The 17106-nt window shown below is 35.0% G+C and overlaps 1 protein-coding gene across 3 annotated transcripts; it reads right to left on the bottom strand.

The window, feature by feature from the left end:
- Positions 1–6564: 6564 nt before the first annotated feature.
- LOC113343855 (dol-P-Man:Man(7)GlcNAc(2)-PP-Dol alpha-1,6-mannosyltransferase-like) lies at positions 6565–14953 on the bottom strand. 3 transcript variants are annotated; one of them, XM_026587965.1, is made up of 21 exons: positions 14720–14953; positions 14307–14407; positions 14128–14213; positions 13355–13396; positions 13205–13250; positions 12909–12995; positions 12710–12765; positions 12509–12626; positions 12052–12110; positions 11103–11174; positions 9824–9887; positions 9614–9717; positions 9310–9381; positions 9128–9214; positions 8961–9028; positions 8682–8750; positions 8512–8594; positions 8000–8099; positions 7654–7719; positions 7387–7480; positions 6565–7294 (listed from the first exon to the last, which is right to left on the bottom strand). In XM_026587965.1, exons 2-21 carry the CDS (start codon positions 14353–14355, stop codon positions 7214–7216), a joined length of 1503 nt encoding a protein of 500 aa, XP_026443750.1. In that variant the 5' UTR covers positions 14356–14407; positions 14720–14953; the 3' UTR covers positions 6565–7213. The 3 variants fall into 3 exon arrangements, with proteins under 3 accessions (XP_026443750.1, XP_026443751.1, XP_026443749.1); XM_026587966.1 differs by having other exon boundaries at positions 14307–14368; XM_026587964.1 differs by having other exon boundaries at positions 14307–14953.
- Positions 14954–17106: the final 2153 nt, after the last annotated feature.

Raw genomic sequence — 17106 nt, 5'->3', positions numbered from 1 at the left:
TACCATGTGCTAATTTTATATCTATTTTTGTTGTTTTCTCTTTTTCAGTTTTCATCCCTTCTCTCCTTTCCCAAACCTGATTGGGAGGACTAGGGTTTTCTTACGGAGCAGTGGAAGCAGTGACGGCATACTTCAATACTATTCGTTACTTCAAAATCATTGTCATTGGAAAGAGGATTTTCATCAAATATTTAAACAAATCGGATTCACCTTATTTTCTCTCAATCTCCTCGGATTCCCCATTTGCTCGTGCAAGTAATTCATTCCTGCACTCTTCTTAGTAATCATATCTAAATTTGATCTTCCAAGGCTTGGAATTCAGCTTTCTCCCCAAGTTTTTTACTGTTTCTTACTTCAATTCCAAGTCAATAGCATGCTAAACACTTGGCAAAATTCAAACATTAGTCTGGATATGAAGTTCCTGCTTATTCATTTGAGTTGCAACATCTTCCTTCCCACGAAAAATTTCTCACCAGAAGAGTGATGCTATTGAAATACCCCTTCTTTTTTTCTTCAAAAAAAGCTTTGAGAAAGTTCAAAGATTTTCTTTTCAACAATTCCCAACCTCCAAATCCTACTGTCATTCCAATGGCCAGCTCATCCTCAAATGTTGATACTCTTTCAAATAACCTTCAAAGAAACAGCAATGTCTCTAAAAAACAAACAAACAAACATGTTAGTCTGCAAGGAAAAGGAAGATTTGTTGAATCTTTTGCACTGATTGGATATGTTTGTAGAGAAAGTGAAGTTACCATAAATGTTGTTAGCTATGCAATTAGGCAGAGACGGGGTGCAGAAAGAGAAGCTGTTATCATATCTACTGAAAGAAGGAATGTTTTCATATTTAGAATCCACTCAAGAGAAATTTTTCAAAGAGTTTTAAGTGGGAGGTCGCATGCAGTTGGTGGACATTTGTTAGTTCTATTTCCTTGGCAGTTCCATATGAGTGTTCAGAGAGCTATCTTTCAGTTTGAAGTGTTTTTTGTTGAATTTAAGCTCAGAGCAGATTTGGACAGAGATAATATTCCACATCTTATTGCATCTCAAGCTGGTGAACCGATTACCATTTATAATAGAGACCCAACTGGAGTTGTAAAAGCAAAGGTCAGAGTGGATATTAACCTGCCTTTAGTTAGAAAAGTTCATATAACTCTGGAAGATGGGGAAAGAATTAAAATTGCAATCTTTTATCTGGGGTTTCCATCTGCAACATATAGGAGATGTTATGTGTTTAATCACAATGAAAACTACTGTGGGATGATAGCAAATGTGGCTTGGATTGCTGTGCCGGTTCTTAACCTGCAAGGAGTGGACCTTTTTGAAGAATAATTGGAAGAACTAGTTCAAGAAATACAGCAGAACATGGGGATTCAAGAGGGAGATGATGGTCAAGTTAATCAAGAACCAATTCTTAATGCTCTGGAGGAAGGAAATGAGACTGCTAGAGATAATAATATGGGAAATGGGCATATATCAGAACTGGAGGATGTGAATGATAAGGGAGAAGAAGAAATTAATGAGGTGAATAAGAATATCTTCATTGAAGACTCTATTGCTGAGAATTCTGTAGATGGATCATACTCCTCAGAGATTAATAGAAGTGATGTCAGAACAAATAAGAGAAGAAGAAAGGAAGATATTATCTCTGATGCAATGGAAATGGATGGATATATCAAATAAATTGATAGAGCACTACACATGCTTGTTGAAGAGGTTGTGAATGATAATTCTACAAAGGTTTTGGGAAAAGGTGAATCATCCTCCTAGCTAATCAGGTTCCTACTTCTCTTAAAAATCAAAAATATTATATCTCTACCTTTTATTTTAAAATTTCCAGCATTATTTATCTTACTTTCCTTAATTTCTATACTTGCTACTTAAATTTTTTTAAATTCTTATTTAGTTATATTCTCTCTGGTTTCTGCAAATTTGATACATACTTAAACCTATTTAAAGTTGTTTTGGACGAAACCGATTTCTTATTTTTAAAACAAGAATACTATAGAATCAGTATTTTTTTAGTATCCAAAATGAAACTACTATCATAGAATGTGCAGGGGATTGGAAAATCCCTCACAAAAAACCACTTGAAATATCTATTAAAGAAGCAAAACCCTGACTTTATGTTCTTAGCAGAAACAAAAGCAATTGTCCCTAGAATTGGCCTCTCTGGTGGGTTGCTTATTGCTTGGCACAATAACATAAAAGTGGCTTGCATTGCTGAGTTTTTTGATATCTATTTTTTTGAAGTGCATGACTGTTTTAATAATATTTGAAATGTTGTTTGTATGCATGGTTCCTTGAATGACCTAGGAAAAAAATTGCAATGGTATAAGATTAATCACTTTTGTAAGCTGAATCCTAGTATTCCCTGGATCATCATTGGTGATCTGAACTTTATTTTACATGTAAATGATAAGCATGGTGGAAAGAATAATTCTCATGTTAACAAATTTCATTCATGATAATATACAGTCCTTAGGATTAATGGACCTTAGATACCAAGGAATTCCTTTTACTTGGTAAAATAATAGGGAAGGTCAGGAAAACATTAAAGAAAGCATAGATAGAGTCCTTGCCTCTTCTAACTGGTTTACTATTTACCCTGATACTATTATTAGTCATTTGTCTAGAGTAGGTTCTGCTCATACTCCGATTTTGCTAACTTGTAAACCTGTAAAATTCAATGTGCATTAACCTTTTAAGATTATTAGAACTTAGTTAAGTCACGAAGGGTTCAAGGAAATTGTTTATGAAAACTGGAATTGCAATATTAGGGGTTCTTACGCTTACAATTTTCAAAAAAACCCTTAAAAACCTACCTTACTCTCTTTCTAAATGGAATAAATCTGTTTTCGGGAATATTTTTCAAAATATTGAAAATCTTAATAAGAAAATGGAATATCTTCATTCCATTAATCCTTTAGCTGTTCTAGAAATTAAGGATATGCAGAATAACTTAGAATTGTGGTATAACAGAGAGTATGATTATTGGAATCATCTTTCGAAAGATAAATTCATTAAAGATTTTGATCGGAACACCTCCTATTTTCACCAATCTGCCAACAACAGAAGAAGAATTAACCATATACACACGCTTAGGGATGAAACTGGTCTTTGGATAGATGATAACTCTCAAATTCATAAGATGCCAATAAAACACTTTAAAACTATAAGCACTACTAATAAGGTGCAACACCTTGATACTCTGAATAGCCTCATCGATCCTTGTATCAATGAGGATGAAAATAATATGCTCATCAGAATCCCTGATGAATTAGTACTCTTTTTAATATGAACCAATGGGGAGCCCCTGGACCAGATGGTTATCCATCTGGTTTTTTCAAAGCAAACTGGGATGTCGTTAAGTTAGACATTATTAATCTTGTGCAAGACTTTTTCAGGAAAAAATACATTCTTGAAGAAATGAATTATACTTATATAACTTTGATGCCTAAAGTTCAAAATCCTTTTACTCCTAATGATTTTCGCCCTAATGTCTTAGTAACACTACTTATAAAATTATTTCGAAAATATTAACAAATAGACTGAAACCTCTGCTTTCGAAACTTATTTCTCAAAACCAATCTGCATTTATTCCTGGTCGTCAGATTACTAATAATATCATAGTTGCGCATGAAATTCTCCATTCTATGAAGATTTCAAAGAAAAAAACAGGAAATATGGCTTTAAAAATCGATCTTTCTAAAGCTTTCGGTAGAATTGAATGGGAATTTCTAAATCAAACTCTGATTTCCTTTGGTTTTTGTGAGGATTGGTGCCATCTTGTTATGCAATGTATTTCAACTACTTCTTTTTCAGTTCTTTTAAATGGTGTGCCTGGTGATAAATTCAGTGTCTTTAGAGGTCTTAGGAAAGGGGATCCCTTGTCCCCTTACTTGTTTATTATTTGCATGGAAGTGCTTTCAAAACTTCTTTTAAAAGCTGAAAATGATAAACTGATTTCTGGAGTCAAAATTGCTAGAACTGCCCCCCCCTGTTTTTCATCTGTTTTTTTGCAGATGATTGTGTTTCTCTTTGCTAAGGCTAGTCTTTATGAAGCTAAAAACATTGTTAACATCTTAAACATGTTTGGGGAAATGACAGGGCAGGTCATTAATTTTCAATCCGGAGTCTATTTTACGCCTAAAATACACAACAAGCACTGTAAAGTCATTTCTAAAATTATTAAGGTTAGTAATATAGCAAAAAATGGCAAATATTTAGGAACCCCTCTTTTGTTTGATAGAAATAAAGTTAACAGTTTTGAACCCTTACTTAACAAATACTACATTGTTCTCCAAGGCTGGGTTGGGAAGATGTTTAATTAAGCTGGACGCACTGTTTTAATCAGACATGTTCTTAGTGCTTACCCTAATCACCAAATGCAATGTCTTTCTTTCCCGGAAAAACTCTTGATAACCTTGATAAAATTCAAAGGGATTTCTGATGGCAAAAATAAATAAAAAGAAATGTTATTACCCTAAAGCGTGGCCTAGTACCACTAAAGATGTTCGTCAAGGTGGCATGGGAATTAGAATTCTCTGTAAACATAATCTTGCATTAATCACCAAGTTGGTTTGGAGGTTAATCCATAATCATGACTAGTTGTGGGCTAGAATTTTAAAGCATGAATATTTTAGAAATCATAACCCCCTAAGGAAAGCTAGAAAGCATAAAATATCCTGGATTTGGTCTAGTATTAAAAATGGTTTGGATGTTATTAAGTCCAATAGTGGTTGGCAGATTAACAATAGAGAGCTACTAATATTTGGACTGATTTTTGGTTGCGTAATCAAACTATGTCTCCGATTATTTCTGATAACAACATGCCTATGAATGTAAGTGATTTAATTAGTTTAGAAGGAAATTGGGACATGAATATTATCAGGAAGTATATTGATACCTCCTTTCATAATGCTATTAACTTTGTAGCTATAAATCTTAGCTTACAAGATAGAATCAGATGGAAGTCTACTATCTCAGGAAATTTAACTACTAAATATGTTTACAATTTTCTGACTAATCTAAAGATAGATAAGAATGAATCTAACTTTTGGGAGAAAATTTGGAGTCTAAATATTCTGCCTAAAGTTAATATGTTTTGCTGGAAAGTTGTTTCAAATGCTCTAGCTTTAGGGAAGAATAGGTCTAAATATGTTAAAGAAACAAACCCTTACTGTCTGCTCTCTGAAACGCATGATGTTGAAGATGAAATGCATTTGTTTGTCAATTCTCTGTTTAGAAGAAAAGTCTGGAATGCTTTTGGTCTTAATAACATTTATAATTATAGAGGAAATCTGGACATTATGCATTGGTTTAAATTTTGGTTGAACAATAAAGCTTTCAATGACAAGCATGATTTAGTTTCATTCATTATCTGGTCCATCTGGAAATTTAGAAATAGTGTGCATTTTGATAATGTTGTGCCTGAAGTGCAAGTTAATTGATTTATTAAAAGTTTCCCACCAGAAGTTAGTTATATCAAGGGACATCCATACCAGTCATGTTTCAGTTACTATAAAGAAGCAATGCAATGATAATTACATACATGACAGATGTTCATTTGACTGGTTTATTTATTTTGATGCTTCTTACAAATGTTCATTTGACTGGTTTATTTATTTTGATGCTTCTTTCCTTGAAGCTGATTTTACTATGGGTTATGCAATCTCAATTCTGGATAAAACAGGAGACAGGAAGCACTGTCGAGCAGGCAGCAGTTGGGCTTCATGCCCCTTAGATGTAGAAGCTAAAGCAGGAATCGAGGCTCTTAGGTGGAGTGAAGGATTTGAATCTCAACAATTGTTGCATGATTAATGACTATCAGACCTTACTGAAGATTATGAAAGCAGAAGCTAATCCAGAAGTTCAACCTCGGAAATCTCAGACAAGCATCAACATATGCAAATTTTTCCTTAAGTATTGTAATTCGGTTTCCTTTATGTATTGTATAAACCTAGGAAGTTTGTGGATTTTGAAGGTAGATTGGCTAAGGAAGTAAGGTCTAGGTGAATTAGTTACATCTCTACGGAGAATATGACAACAAATGAAAGAATCAATATCCTAGATAGCGCTAATCTTGGATTAGATCCCATCTTATACTCCCTCCGTCCCACTATTAAGTGACCTATTTACTTTTAGATTTTGTCCCACCATTAAGTGACCTATATCACTAAACAAGGATATATTTCTAAAATTATCATTTTAATTGATTATAAGAAATATTAGAAATATGCATACTTTGATAAGCATGTTTATATTCGTTACGTAGGTGTTTTAAAATGCTTTTCAATGGTATGAAGTTTGTGAACATCCGTGGTGTAGTTTGAGAGGTAAATCATTTCAAAATTTCACTAGTTATTATCCATAAGGGTATAATTGTAAAAAATGCTTAAATATACTCTTTTCCCTTTCTTGCCTTAAAAATTGTGCAAACCTGAACTAGGTAACTTAATAGTGGGACGAAGGGAGTATAATGTAAACTTCCTTGTATAAATAAATAAAAGTCTTCTTATCAATTTTTTTTTTAATCATTTTCTTCATTTTAGCCTAGAAATAGACTAGATCGAAAGTGATAATAACTCTTATTTAGAAATGGATGGAGTATAACGTATACTCACAATCAAATATTTGAGAGGACTACTGTTTTTCTGCGGCTTCAAACTCACTTGAAAGAAATGACATTGGATTTGGAGTATTGGTAAGCCATTTGTAACATCTTTGAGATTGCAGTAAGATTATGAATTGTACATATAAACATCTCTATCTGGAAATCAACTGGGGACCAACAGTGTAAGAAGAAGCTTACAACTTCAAAACCTCCCCAGGTTTCTAAAACTTCTAATGCGCAAAACTCAAGCAAAATCAAATCGGACGCCTGTGCAGTCTTTGAAGGTCATGAGTTATCTTCCCAGTGCCAAGCAAATTCTGCAAACCAATAATGGGCTTGACACTGGGCAATTCAGTGTTAATTCTCAAAATAACTTGGTCCTAGTCACTTGTAATCATCTATTGAACAGAATTATCGTTGAAGAGGAAGGAGCCTGAGCACATTACTGAACCAGAAACCACGAAAACACTGGCTAACTTGGCAGAAAGTGTGACAACGAGTCTGTCCAAAGATTCAGTAGTTTTTAGGCACTGCGACATAACCTATCAAAGTCATCTTAGCGACCAGTGCCATATATATAATATGGGTGCAGTTGAAACCTCAAGGGCAACCTGGCCAACCTGAGTGCTTAATATCTATGTTCTTGATATTTCCGTGAATAAACACTCTGGGTTCCTTCACCTGCAACAGTGCGATCATAACAAGAACAAGCATAATGAGTTGTGGTTGTCGTGTAATATTTATAAACTAGACGAAGGGGTTTATGCTGTTACCAGTATGATTGGTGGGAAGCCTTTTTGTAAACGAAGCCTCGAGAAGCCATCTACGACATGTAAGCATTTGAATCCATCGATGCTAGAATGTTCACTGTTACAGACGTACAAATTAGACATCAGAAGGTCTAGTATTAGGTCGACTGTACATAATCATCTACTTAAGTTTAAGTATATATACCACTATCATAATGTGGCGCCTCAAGTTGGCGATTATATAAAGGCTGTGGGTTCACAAAAAAAACAACAGATAATGAAAATACTCACTTCAAAAGGTAAGTAAAATTTCGATGCTGAAACTCCATAAAGGGAATCTTTTCTTCTTTGGAATACCTGTTTCCATATTACAGTTCCCCATTATTAAAATCTAACACGTGGAATCATGATTATTTTGACATATTCAGAGTAGGAACTTATACTCCCATGAAAACAATGTGCATAATAACGAAGGCCAAAATGAGAATAATATTGGAAGTTGCCTGCAATATCATGCCGGTACCTAGCGATGACTATACCAAACAAAAGACCCGAAAACTTGTCTATAAACCTGCTGATTTACAGGATTTACATAACTTCACCAATTCAGGATACCATCATAGTAAAACGAGCATACCTCCATGGTGGGCTATTCTCACAAAAGCGAGAAATTCCATTCATTGCTGATAATGTGTCAATGTGGAGCATTTGAACTTTCAAACTGCTGTCATCGGGCGCTGTTAAAACAAACATCAACGGAAGTTCAAACATCAATCCTTATCGCTAAAGAAGATTACAGTGCCATTCATGGATGGACAAGGATAACGGAATTATTTGGGATGGAAGATAATGAGGGGATTTTTATTTGGGCTAACTCCAGCTTAAAACTGTTAAGTTAAAAGTATCCAACTCTAGGCCGAGAGCGTCAGCTGAGTTTAGGCTGGCTGACCATAATTTGATCCCAAATCTTGTCTACAATCTACATGCATGTTCCAGAATCCACACTATGGACTAAGCTGAAGGGTAAAAGGGTGCAATACTTGCATAAGCTCAGATTGGAAAAAGTTTCTAACGAGATTCAGTATCAGGCGATCCATAGTGTAATACAATATTTCTTAATGATTAAATTAGGTTGTAAAGAGATCTCACCCATCTGATGTAAAGCTTTTAGAGCATAACCGCTTGGGTAGTTTTCATAGGATGCCATGAACATGACAAGACTGCATCCTACACTGGAAAAAAAAAGAAGACATGAGTGAGTAACAATATTTTATGCGTTACCAATGATGATCGTTAACAACACCAATTACTCATCCCACCTCATCAGAAGAGATCCAACGACAGCAAAATTAAACCACTTCCAAACGCCTTTATTCCTATTGTTGTATCTGGAAAAAGATAAAAATAGACAACTTTATATATCTTGTGATTCTTGTTCTTTTCCTTACAACAAGAAATAGACAACTTTAATTATGTTAACTCCACATATGCCATCTCTCTAACATATTGTGGGTGGAAATTTATGAAAAATGTAAAAGACATAAATAATCCTACTTCAGCCTAAGAAAATTGATAACATAGAAAACTCCAACGCTTACAGTCTGCTAGCAGTGACGGCTGCTGACAAGTTGAAGATAGGAACTGAGCCGATGATGAAACGAAGCTCCTGTAGGATAACAATAGAAGTTTAAATACAAGCACGCCTGAAAAAGTGTTGGATTACATCAGATTTACGAAAATGATGTTAAAAGCTTAAGAGCGTTACTTTATGAGGAAGCTTTGAGTAAAGTAGAATAAATGAGAAAACTGGAAGAATATACCGCAGCATCCGTCTTTCAAGCACTAAACCAAGCTGCAACAAGAGAGAACAAAAATGCTAAGTAATTTATGGTCCTTGTTCATTCATGACTCCATACACTTCATTATCATTACTTATTCCAAACTCACCAAAGCCAGAGGATATGCCGCAAGTAAAGAGCGAGGAAGAGCTGAAGTGAAGTACCAATGGAAAGCATGTGTCTGAGAGGAGGCAATGTTAAAGAATATCAAAATAAATTGTTTATATCTTACGCTTAACAAAAAGCTAAATGTTTAATAGCTTTAGGCAAAGTCAAATGCAAGAGATATTCTAGCTAGGGCTGCAGAAAAAACGGGTAGTCTCTATAGTTAATATACAGAAACAAAGAAAATAATTTGTACAACTTTTAGGGCTGTCGTAGTATGAGAAAATTTTCTGAACAATGAAGGATACACCCCACTCCGAACTCCGGTTCAAAACCGAGTTAAACCAGAACACTTCAAATTCAGGCCACAAGAAATGCTGCCACATAACTGTATCAACCAACATAGTGAAACCTGTATGGAAAAGAATATCATCAGGACATGCTCCTAAATATTTTTGTCCATGCTAACAAGGGCTAATGAAATTGACATGATGGGGCTAATGGAGCTGCGAACCTACCCATGCATAATAGAGTAAAGCAGATACAGCATTTAAATGCTTCCCAAATTGATATCGATCTTGACTGCATGGTCAAAGTAAATACTTAAAAAAAATAAAGTTCATTCTAGTCATGCAGAAAGATATGTCGCAAAATATTTTATAAGCAGCAAAAGCAAGTTCCCCTGATTTGGTAGGTGTAGAAAGAGATCTCCAATTTGATGTTTCCTTTGCTGCTATAGTTAGCGGAGCTAGGGAACATATTTATTGTTGAGCAATGTTGTCCCTCGCAGCTGCACGGGACAGCTTATTAGCAACTCCTTAGCCATTGGATTATGTTATGCACCGTTAGATGAAGTTGACTTTATCTTTTCCAGAAAAATACAGCTGGCAAAGTTACGATCAGACTACTTCTTACAACTCCCTATCTCTAATATCATCATAACTTTGACGGCTGTATTTATCTGGAAAAGACGAAATCAGCATTGTCCAATGGCTAGGGAGCAGCTAGCCTATTAAGCAGTCCCACGCAGCACTGCTCTTGTTTGTAATGCTACATTTTGTATCCAGTCATGAATAGTTGCATGGCCACAAATGTGAAAAAGTCTTAATTTTGCTAATTATGTGGAATCTGATTGCAATGGGATTATCCAGATCACTTCAAGAGCTACAAATCACAATGATATGCATCCATATTTGAGTGCAGACTTTACATTAGCATTTTGACATTTGCAACAGATTATTGTTCAATGGATACAAAGCAGACTACTTCTTACAGCCTCAAAACACTTTACCAAGATACAGTAATAACAGAAAAGGCCCTTATAAGCCTAACCACTCTTCATCTGTTCCCCCCAAATAACCAAAACAAAAAGCTCAATGCATAGTAACCAAGTATTCAAACAGTAATTCATATCTACTATCCCTAACACAAAATTAATTATTTATTCACTTGGAAGGGAACTGCACAATTATGTGACCAAATCTTTGATGCGGGTCTTTGTTTGATATGGATGTGGACGTGTCACATGTTTAGTTAGCCAAATAGTAAACAAAATCTGTAATAGATAAGCCTTTCCCGACATCTCTAAGTTTTGTATCCTTTGGAAATATCTACTGCAGATATTGTTTGATATTAACTAACTTGTATCCCATGTCACATTGTGGTTGGACCCATACACAGACATCAAACACAGAACACATCGACGATCTACAGTTTGATGAAGGAAATCATAAGATCTAATGATACCTTACAATATTAACTAAAATTTTACAGTAAAAATGCAGAATGAAGACGTACCAGCAAAAGCTCTAGGCCAACAGGGCCAAGAAGCAAAACCATATCACACCTAAAGATAATTGCGGCAAAAATCTGAAATTTGAAGATGAAACATGAGGTAAGCGAAGAGGGAACGAACACGAGGGAATAAGAAGAAGCAAACATTTGTAATAGATTGTATATGAATCCAGTTAACAGTATAAAGGAAAACAGTAAAGAACGTTGAGTCAATAAAGACTAAGTAAATGAATAAGGAACAACAAATTCTATGCTCGTGATACACATCAGTAAATTAACCAAGAAAAATAATAAAGAGAGGTGAGTCAATAGAGGCTGAGTAAATTAACTCAGGGACAACAATTTAAGCTTTAAGTCTAGCAACCCCGTAATACGGAGCTAGAGAATAGGAGTCTATGAGTCTCGTTAAAAATAAAACTTAAAAGGTTGGATTCCGGATGTAGAAGGAGTTAAAAAAAACACACGCAGCAATGATACTCACAAAAGGGTAAATCTTCAACTTTTACATCTAATAAAAGAAAGGATAACATGATAAAGCAATTTAGTCCATGATAGCGTTAAATTTTTTTGACCATAGCATTAACCTCGGGTATTTGAAAGGATATTTTCTAGACTTCATTTTCAAGATACTCACTTATTGTTTCTGCTCATGAAAAATCAAATATTTTGCGCGTCTCTACGTGAACCATGCATGGAAATAAAGCTGCAGATTTTGATGGACCCAACCTTGGAGGAGCCTACACTCCGGGAAATATTGGAATTCTGAAGTTTCTAAAGTCTAAAAGGATGATTAAGTGATACATCCATGTTGCCTCTACTGCTTGCAGAAGAATAAGAAAAGGCATATACAAATGAGCTCCAAAGCATATACGTGTAATCATTTGAAAAATCTCTCACTAGGGAGCCTATCGTGGAATGAGGATAGGAAGTTCATATATGTGAGTCAGCTTACCAAACATCTTAAAGTTTGATGTGGACAACCCTTCAACCAAAAGCCATAAGCCAAGTTAACTGCAAAATACCATTAACGAGCATCAGTTGCATCTATGGCAATAATTTAACTAATGTTGCATGTTTGATAGGGACAGTGGATGTCTTTATTAACACAAAACAACTTTCTCAAGGTAAAGCCATTTCCATGTCTGTAAATAAAAACATCCAAGTTCCACATCAACAATGTACTACAGGTATGGTGTTCAATGCATATGAAGTCACCAAAAATTCACGTCTCATTTGCCTTTCGAGTCTTTTCATCATTTTGTGAAGAAAAAGCATTGGTATGTTTGTGCATTGAGGCATGTTAATTTCACATCACAAGATACTACCATCTTAAAATTCAGCAGCCAAGTAATTAAATTTACAGATGAAACACAACACAATGCAGTGATATGCTGGGAAAAGTTGATCACCTAAACCGGAAGCTAGTATGTTAGGAAGAGGTCGTGTACAATAGAACAACATGTGAAACTGACAAGCTGTTATTACAACAAAGAAAGCTTCAACTTGGTAACCGAAGATCCTTTTAACCTGCAGTAAGACAAATTGATATGATTCTCTGCTTTCAAAACAAATAAATGGTGATAAACTTTCTTGGAACACGCATTAAGTACCTGGATCCGAAAGAACCGCAATGTAGACAATATGATACACCCGAGAACCATTCGAACTAGAGGAATACAATCAAAAATAATTAGCATTATTGAATCTACTAGTCGATCTAAATATTTTGTTACTGATTAAAAATGAAATACCTGATGGAGTATACATTATTGAGAAAAGAATTATGTACTATCTCATAAAGGAACAAACCTGCAAAAAGACTACAGAGCTTTGGCATGTTCAATAAATGCATTGCTAAGGTAATTGGTGAAGTCAAAAGCGATACTAGCAAGGCACCTACAAGACAAAACCAATGTTTAACATGCCATAAATATTGATAAGCATGTCTCATATATCACTACTATCAATAACAAAGAACTGAAAACCAGTTATTGAGAACCTCCAAGTGAAGAAAAATAAAACTATATCAATATTGAAACGAAAGAATTCGGAAACAAGTTCAAATCCTCAAATGGAACATAATCTACAATCTGAGAAACGATTACCTATGAAGGTACGAGGAACAACTCCGGGAAACTCCAAATGGTCATACTGTTACATATATAATAACCATTGACAAATTCAGTGAACTTCTCAACATTTTGTACACAGAGATCAGTACGGCGAACAAATGTGATGGAAATGGACAAACTTACCCTCTCTATATGAAGCCGGTGATACAGTATATCATGCATTGCCTACAACAACAACAGAACCAGAACAAGAACACTGTGTGGGTGAAACATGGTTGATGACGTATCTTTGACCAAAACCAAAAGTTAAAGCATAATGAAAACATAAAAATACTAGCAAACTAATACCAAATTGAACCTGTGACTGAAGAATAAAACGGGTAAAAAGAGAGCACACAGCTCACTTTTTGTATTCAGCAATAGAACAAATAATGCTCATTCAAAAATAATCCCTGTATGATGTCCCTCAGTTCATACAAACAATAGAAGATGACTAATGATAAAACAATTCATGAATATTCTTAGCGCCATGAGCACCTCCGCAACACCTAAACATGAGCAACAACAAATTGTTCTTTGAGGCATGCTAGGGTGCAGGTCAGTTGCATGCAATTGTGACGTGACGCCAATCCACACACCCTAAATCCTCAGAATAATGAACTCTTTGGGTTCACAGGACACCACGTCAACATCCACATATGACTCACAAGTAAGTTTCGTGCGCCCTAACATTAAAAGAAACCGTTCACTGTATCAATTTGAAGCTAATGTGAGTTTCATCGGCCAATATCCACCCAGCTTAATGGTTCTTATGCAGTTACCATGATTACTAAACTATATAACTTGCTCAAATAAGGGTTTCATAATTACTCATCAGAACCATACATCATCAAAGAGATGATGAAAAATAACAAATACAAATATAACAGAAAGAGTATTTCGCTTCAACAAAATACCTGAACATTGAAGCTCTCTTCAACCTTAGTGTATGGGACCATCAAGACATAAAACATAGCAATGAATCCCAATAGTAAATCCCAACCTAAATCGTATTCACATTGTCAGAAATTCTTCAAGAACATTAAACAAACAAATCGAATAAAAAGATATACATAAAGACGAAGCAAACCCTTACCATATGATTGAAGAATTTGCCATGACCTATTTTTATCTGTTGAAGACATTGTTCTGACTTGCCTTTTTGTAATCAGTTACAAACATGAGAAAAACTCAGTACTGCATATCAACACCCAAACTCTTCAATATAAGATTTCCTACATTATTCTTCCTCACATTACTCCATTTTGTTCACACTAATACACTTAACAAGCTAAAATCAAACCAAAATATTTGATCTGAAATCTGTTCAGTAATACACTTCTAAGATTAATAATGAAGATGTTTTATCTTTAAGCAACATTCGGTACTAACTCAATTAAAAAAACCCTAACAACAAATTTCCCCAACATTTTGAAACCCTTGGTTTCAATTTTGTGAAAATGCAAGAAAAATTGAATATTAAGAAGCACATCGAAGAGCAATGCACACCTAATTAAGTAATTATCACCAATTTCTCCAGCTGCTCATTGATTTTGAGCAAAACTAATAAGAAAATTTATCAAAAAAAATCGCTTTTGTCACTGAGCTTGTGATGAAGGCGCTTGTACTCTTAGAGGTAGCAGAGGATGAAGAAGAATGATAAGAAGGTGGTGCCGGTGATGGACGAGAGGGAGGTGATGCTACTGCTGTGACTAGGAAGAAGAAGACTCGAAAATAACCTCTAGTCACTCGACAATGGATTCAATTTAAGGCTGTGCCGGACTGCGGAAAATTATAAACTTGTTTGTTTGGGTCCGAGTCGTCCGACACACATCTGAATCTGACTCGGCTCATCGTTCGTTTTTTCATTTTCTCATGGCTGACTCGAGATCTGACTCGGCTCCTACATCTAATTTCAAAGTTATAATAAATCATATTACATGGGACTCAAATTATAAACGGCCCACAATTTATCGGGTACATAACCTGGATTCAAAATTTTTCTATAACTCTACTATCTGATAATTTTTGAGTCAAATGTAATGAGTCAGATTCAAACAAGTCAGTTGAGTAGAAAAAAACAAAACAACCTGTTAGATTAATCAGTTTACAGAGGACCGAATCTAAAAAAAAACTTGGATTATTCAATTTGATGGTCCACCAAAACCGAACGAGGATCTACCGATTTACATAATATAAAAATTATTTCGAGACAAATGGTTCGATTCGTTTTGATTATATAGCAGTGATGTTCTTATGTTTCCCTATCATTTAGTTTTTTTTCCTGTTAGGCTGTTTTTGCTTTAGGCTGTTCTTAAGTTGTGACCTTATGCACAAGGCTTACGTGTTCATCAATTTATAATCTTTGTTGTGGATGGAAAAAAAAAGTAGATAACATATGTTTGGTTTGTCATGGATTTAAGGATTGAATTTGTTGTGGATTTAAGGATTGAAAAGGATTTTGTTTATCCTTCGTCATATACTACTTGTACTACTTGAGTAATTGCTATCTTAAAAAATGTGAAGGTATGCTTTGAGAATTGATACGGAATTCTCTATTTGGGATGGATCCGGCTTCCCATTCTGGCTAAATGCAGGAGTGTAAATTAGGCTGGGCCGGACTGGGCAGTCTAGCCCGTTTTCTTATCGAAGCCAGGCTATACATGTCTTATATTGAGCTACCCGAAAAGCTTGCTAGACTAGGCAAGCCAGAGAAAAACACTTATTTTGAGACGCGAAGCCATTGGGAAAAAAACAGTTTAGTCCAAAACCGCATCAAAAAGTACAGATTAGTCCATCTTGAGTTAACTAGGTACAATTTAGTCCAAAAATTATTTAAAATAAGAAAAATACATATACAACCTTTCTGATTTACAATTTAGTCCAAATATTTACAGTTTCGTCCAAAGTGGATCATGATGATGTCACCAATTTTAAATAATAAAAAATAATTAAAAGACAATTAATCCTTCGAACACTCTGTCCAAAATCGCAAACTTTATATATTCGGAAAGTTGTTTTCGAGATCTACAAAAAGAGTACCCATATGACTATATAATTTTATTTTTTTTAAAATCTTAGTTTACACTGGTAGCTTTCATTTTGTACATTCAACTCAAATCTTCTATCCGTTTATGTAGCTTTCCAATCCCAGCTGCACTTCTCTGCAGTAACACTACCCATTCAACAACATAAATTACTGCTCCTCAGTACCACCAACACAAATTTCAGATTTCATCTCTGCAATTCCATCGACATTTCATATTTATTCACCAAATCACCACTTCAGAGTTCCACCATCTCAACAGCACCAGTTACTCAGCTGCAACACCATTTTCTAAACTGCAACACAGAAGCAAACCCAATGTTCCAAATTTACCATAACATCACCTACAATTGCTTCATAACCAGTTGTAGCTCATTCATACCTTGTAATAACTCAGCCAGCCACAATACACGACGCTTCTTCATTTCGTTCTCAGCTTACTCACTGCAGACTCTAAATCACACAAAGTAACATCACTATCTCCATCTCATATTCATCAAATCCACAGTTCAACACCCTTGAAATCTCAGTAACACCATCTTCTTCCAGACTCTAACAAGCATAAACTCGTAATAAAACCAAACACATCTTTCCTTCACTGCAGACAACCACATCTTCTAATTCATGTACCACCATAAACTGCATCCTTTTTTAAACCACAGATACAACCACAAATCACTCATAAGTTCTTCTCGAATCTTAAACAACAATCAATTTCAATTGGAGAAACAACCTCAACTGCACTCTTGTTCAATTGCGAATCATTTTCAATTCAGATGATCATGAAAAAAAATAAAGATTCAGGTATTAATATACTAGGGTATGGGTACGTGAGTACTAAGAGCATATA

Source organism: Papaver somniferum, unplaced genomic scaffold, assembly GCF_003573695.1.
Source record: "Papaver somniferum cultivar HN1 unplaced genomic scaffold, ASM357369v1 unplaced-scaffold_7, whole genome shotgun sequence".
Classification (NCBI taxonomy): Eukaryota; Viridiplantae; Streptophyta; class Magnoliopsida; order Ranunculales; family Papaveraceae; genus Papaver; species Papaver somniferum.
This window is presented reverse-complemented; position numbering and strand designations above follow the sequence as displayed.

What these genes read in the sequence shown, in the direction of transcription:
- LOC113343855 (XM_026587964.1), bottom strand. Translation starts at nt 14,355, where the DNA reads ATGTCTTCAACAGATAAAAATAGGTCATGGCAAATTCTTCAATCATAT. An exon ending in GCCGTCACTGCTAGCAGACT is followed by an intron (nt 8,751 to 8,960) that starts GTAAGCGTTGGA and finishes ATCTTTTTCCAG; the next exon opens with ATACAACAATAGGAATAAAG. An exon ending in GTTGGATCTCTTCTGATGAG is followed by an intron (nt 8,595 to 8,681) that starts GTGGGATGAGTA and finishes TTTTTTTTCCAG; the next exon opens with TGTAGGATGCAGTCTTGTCA.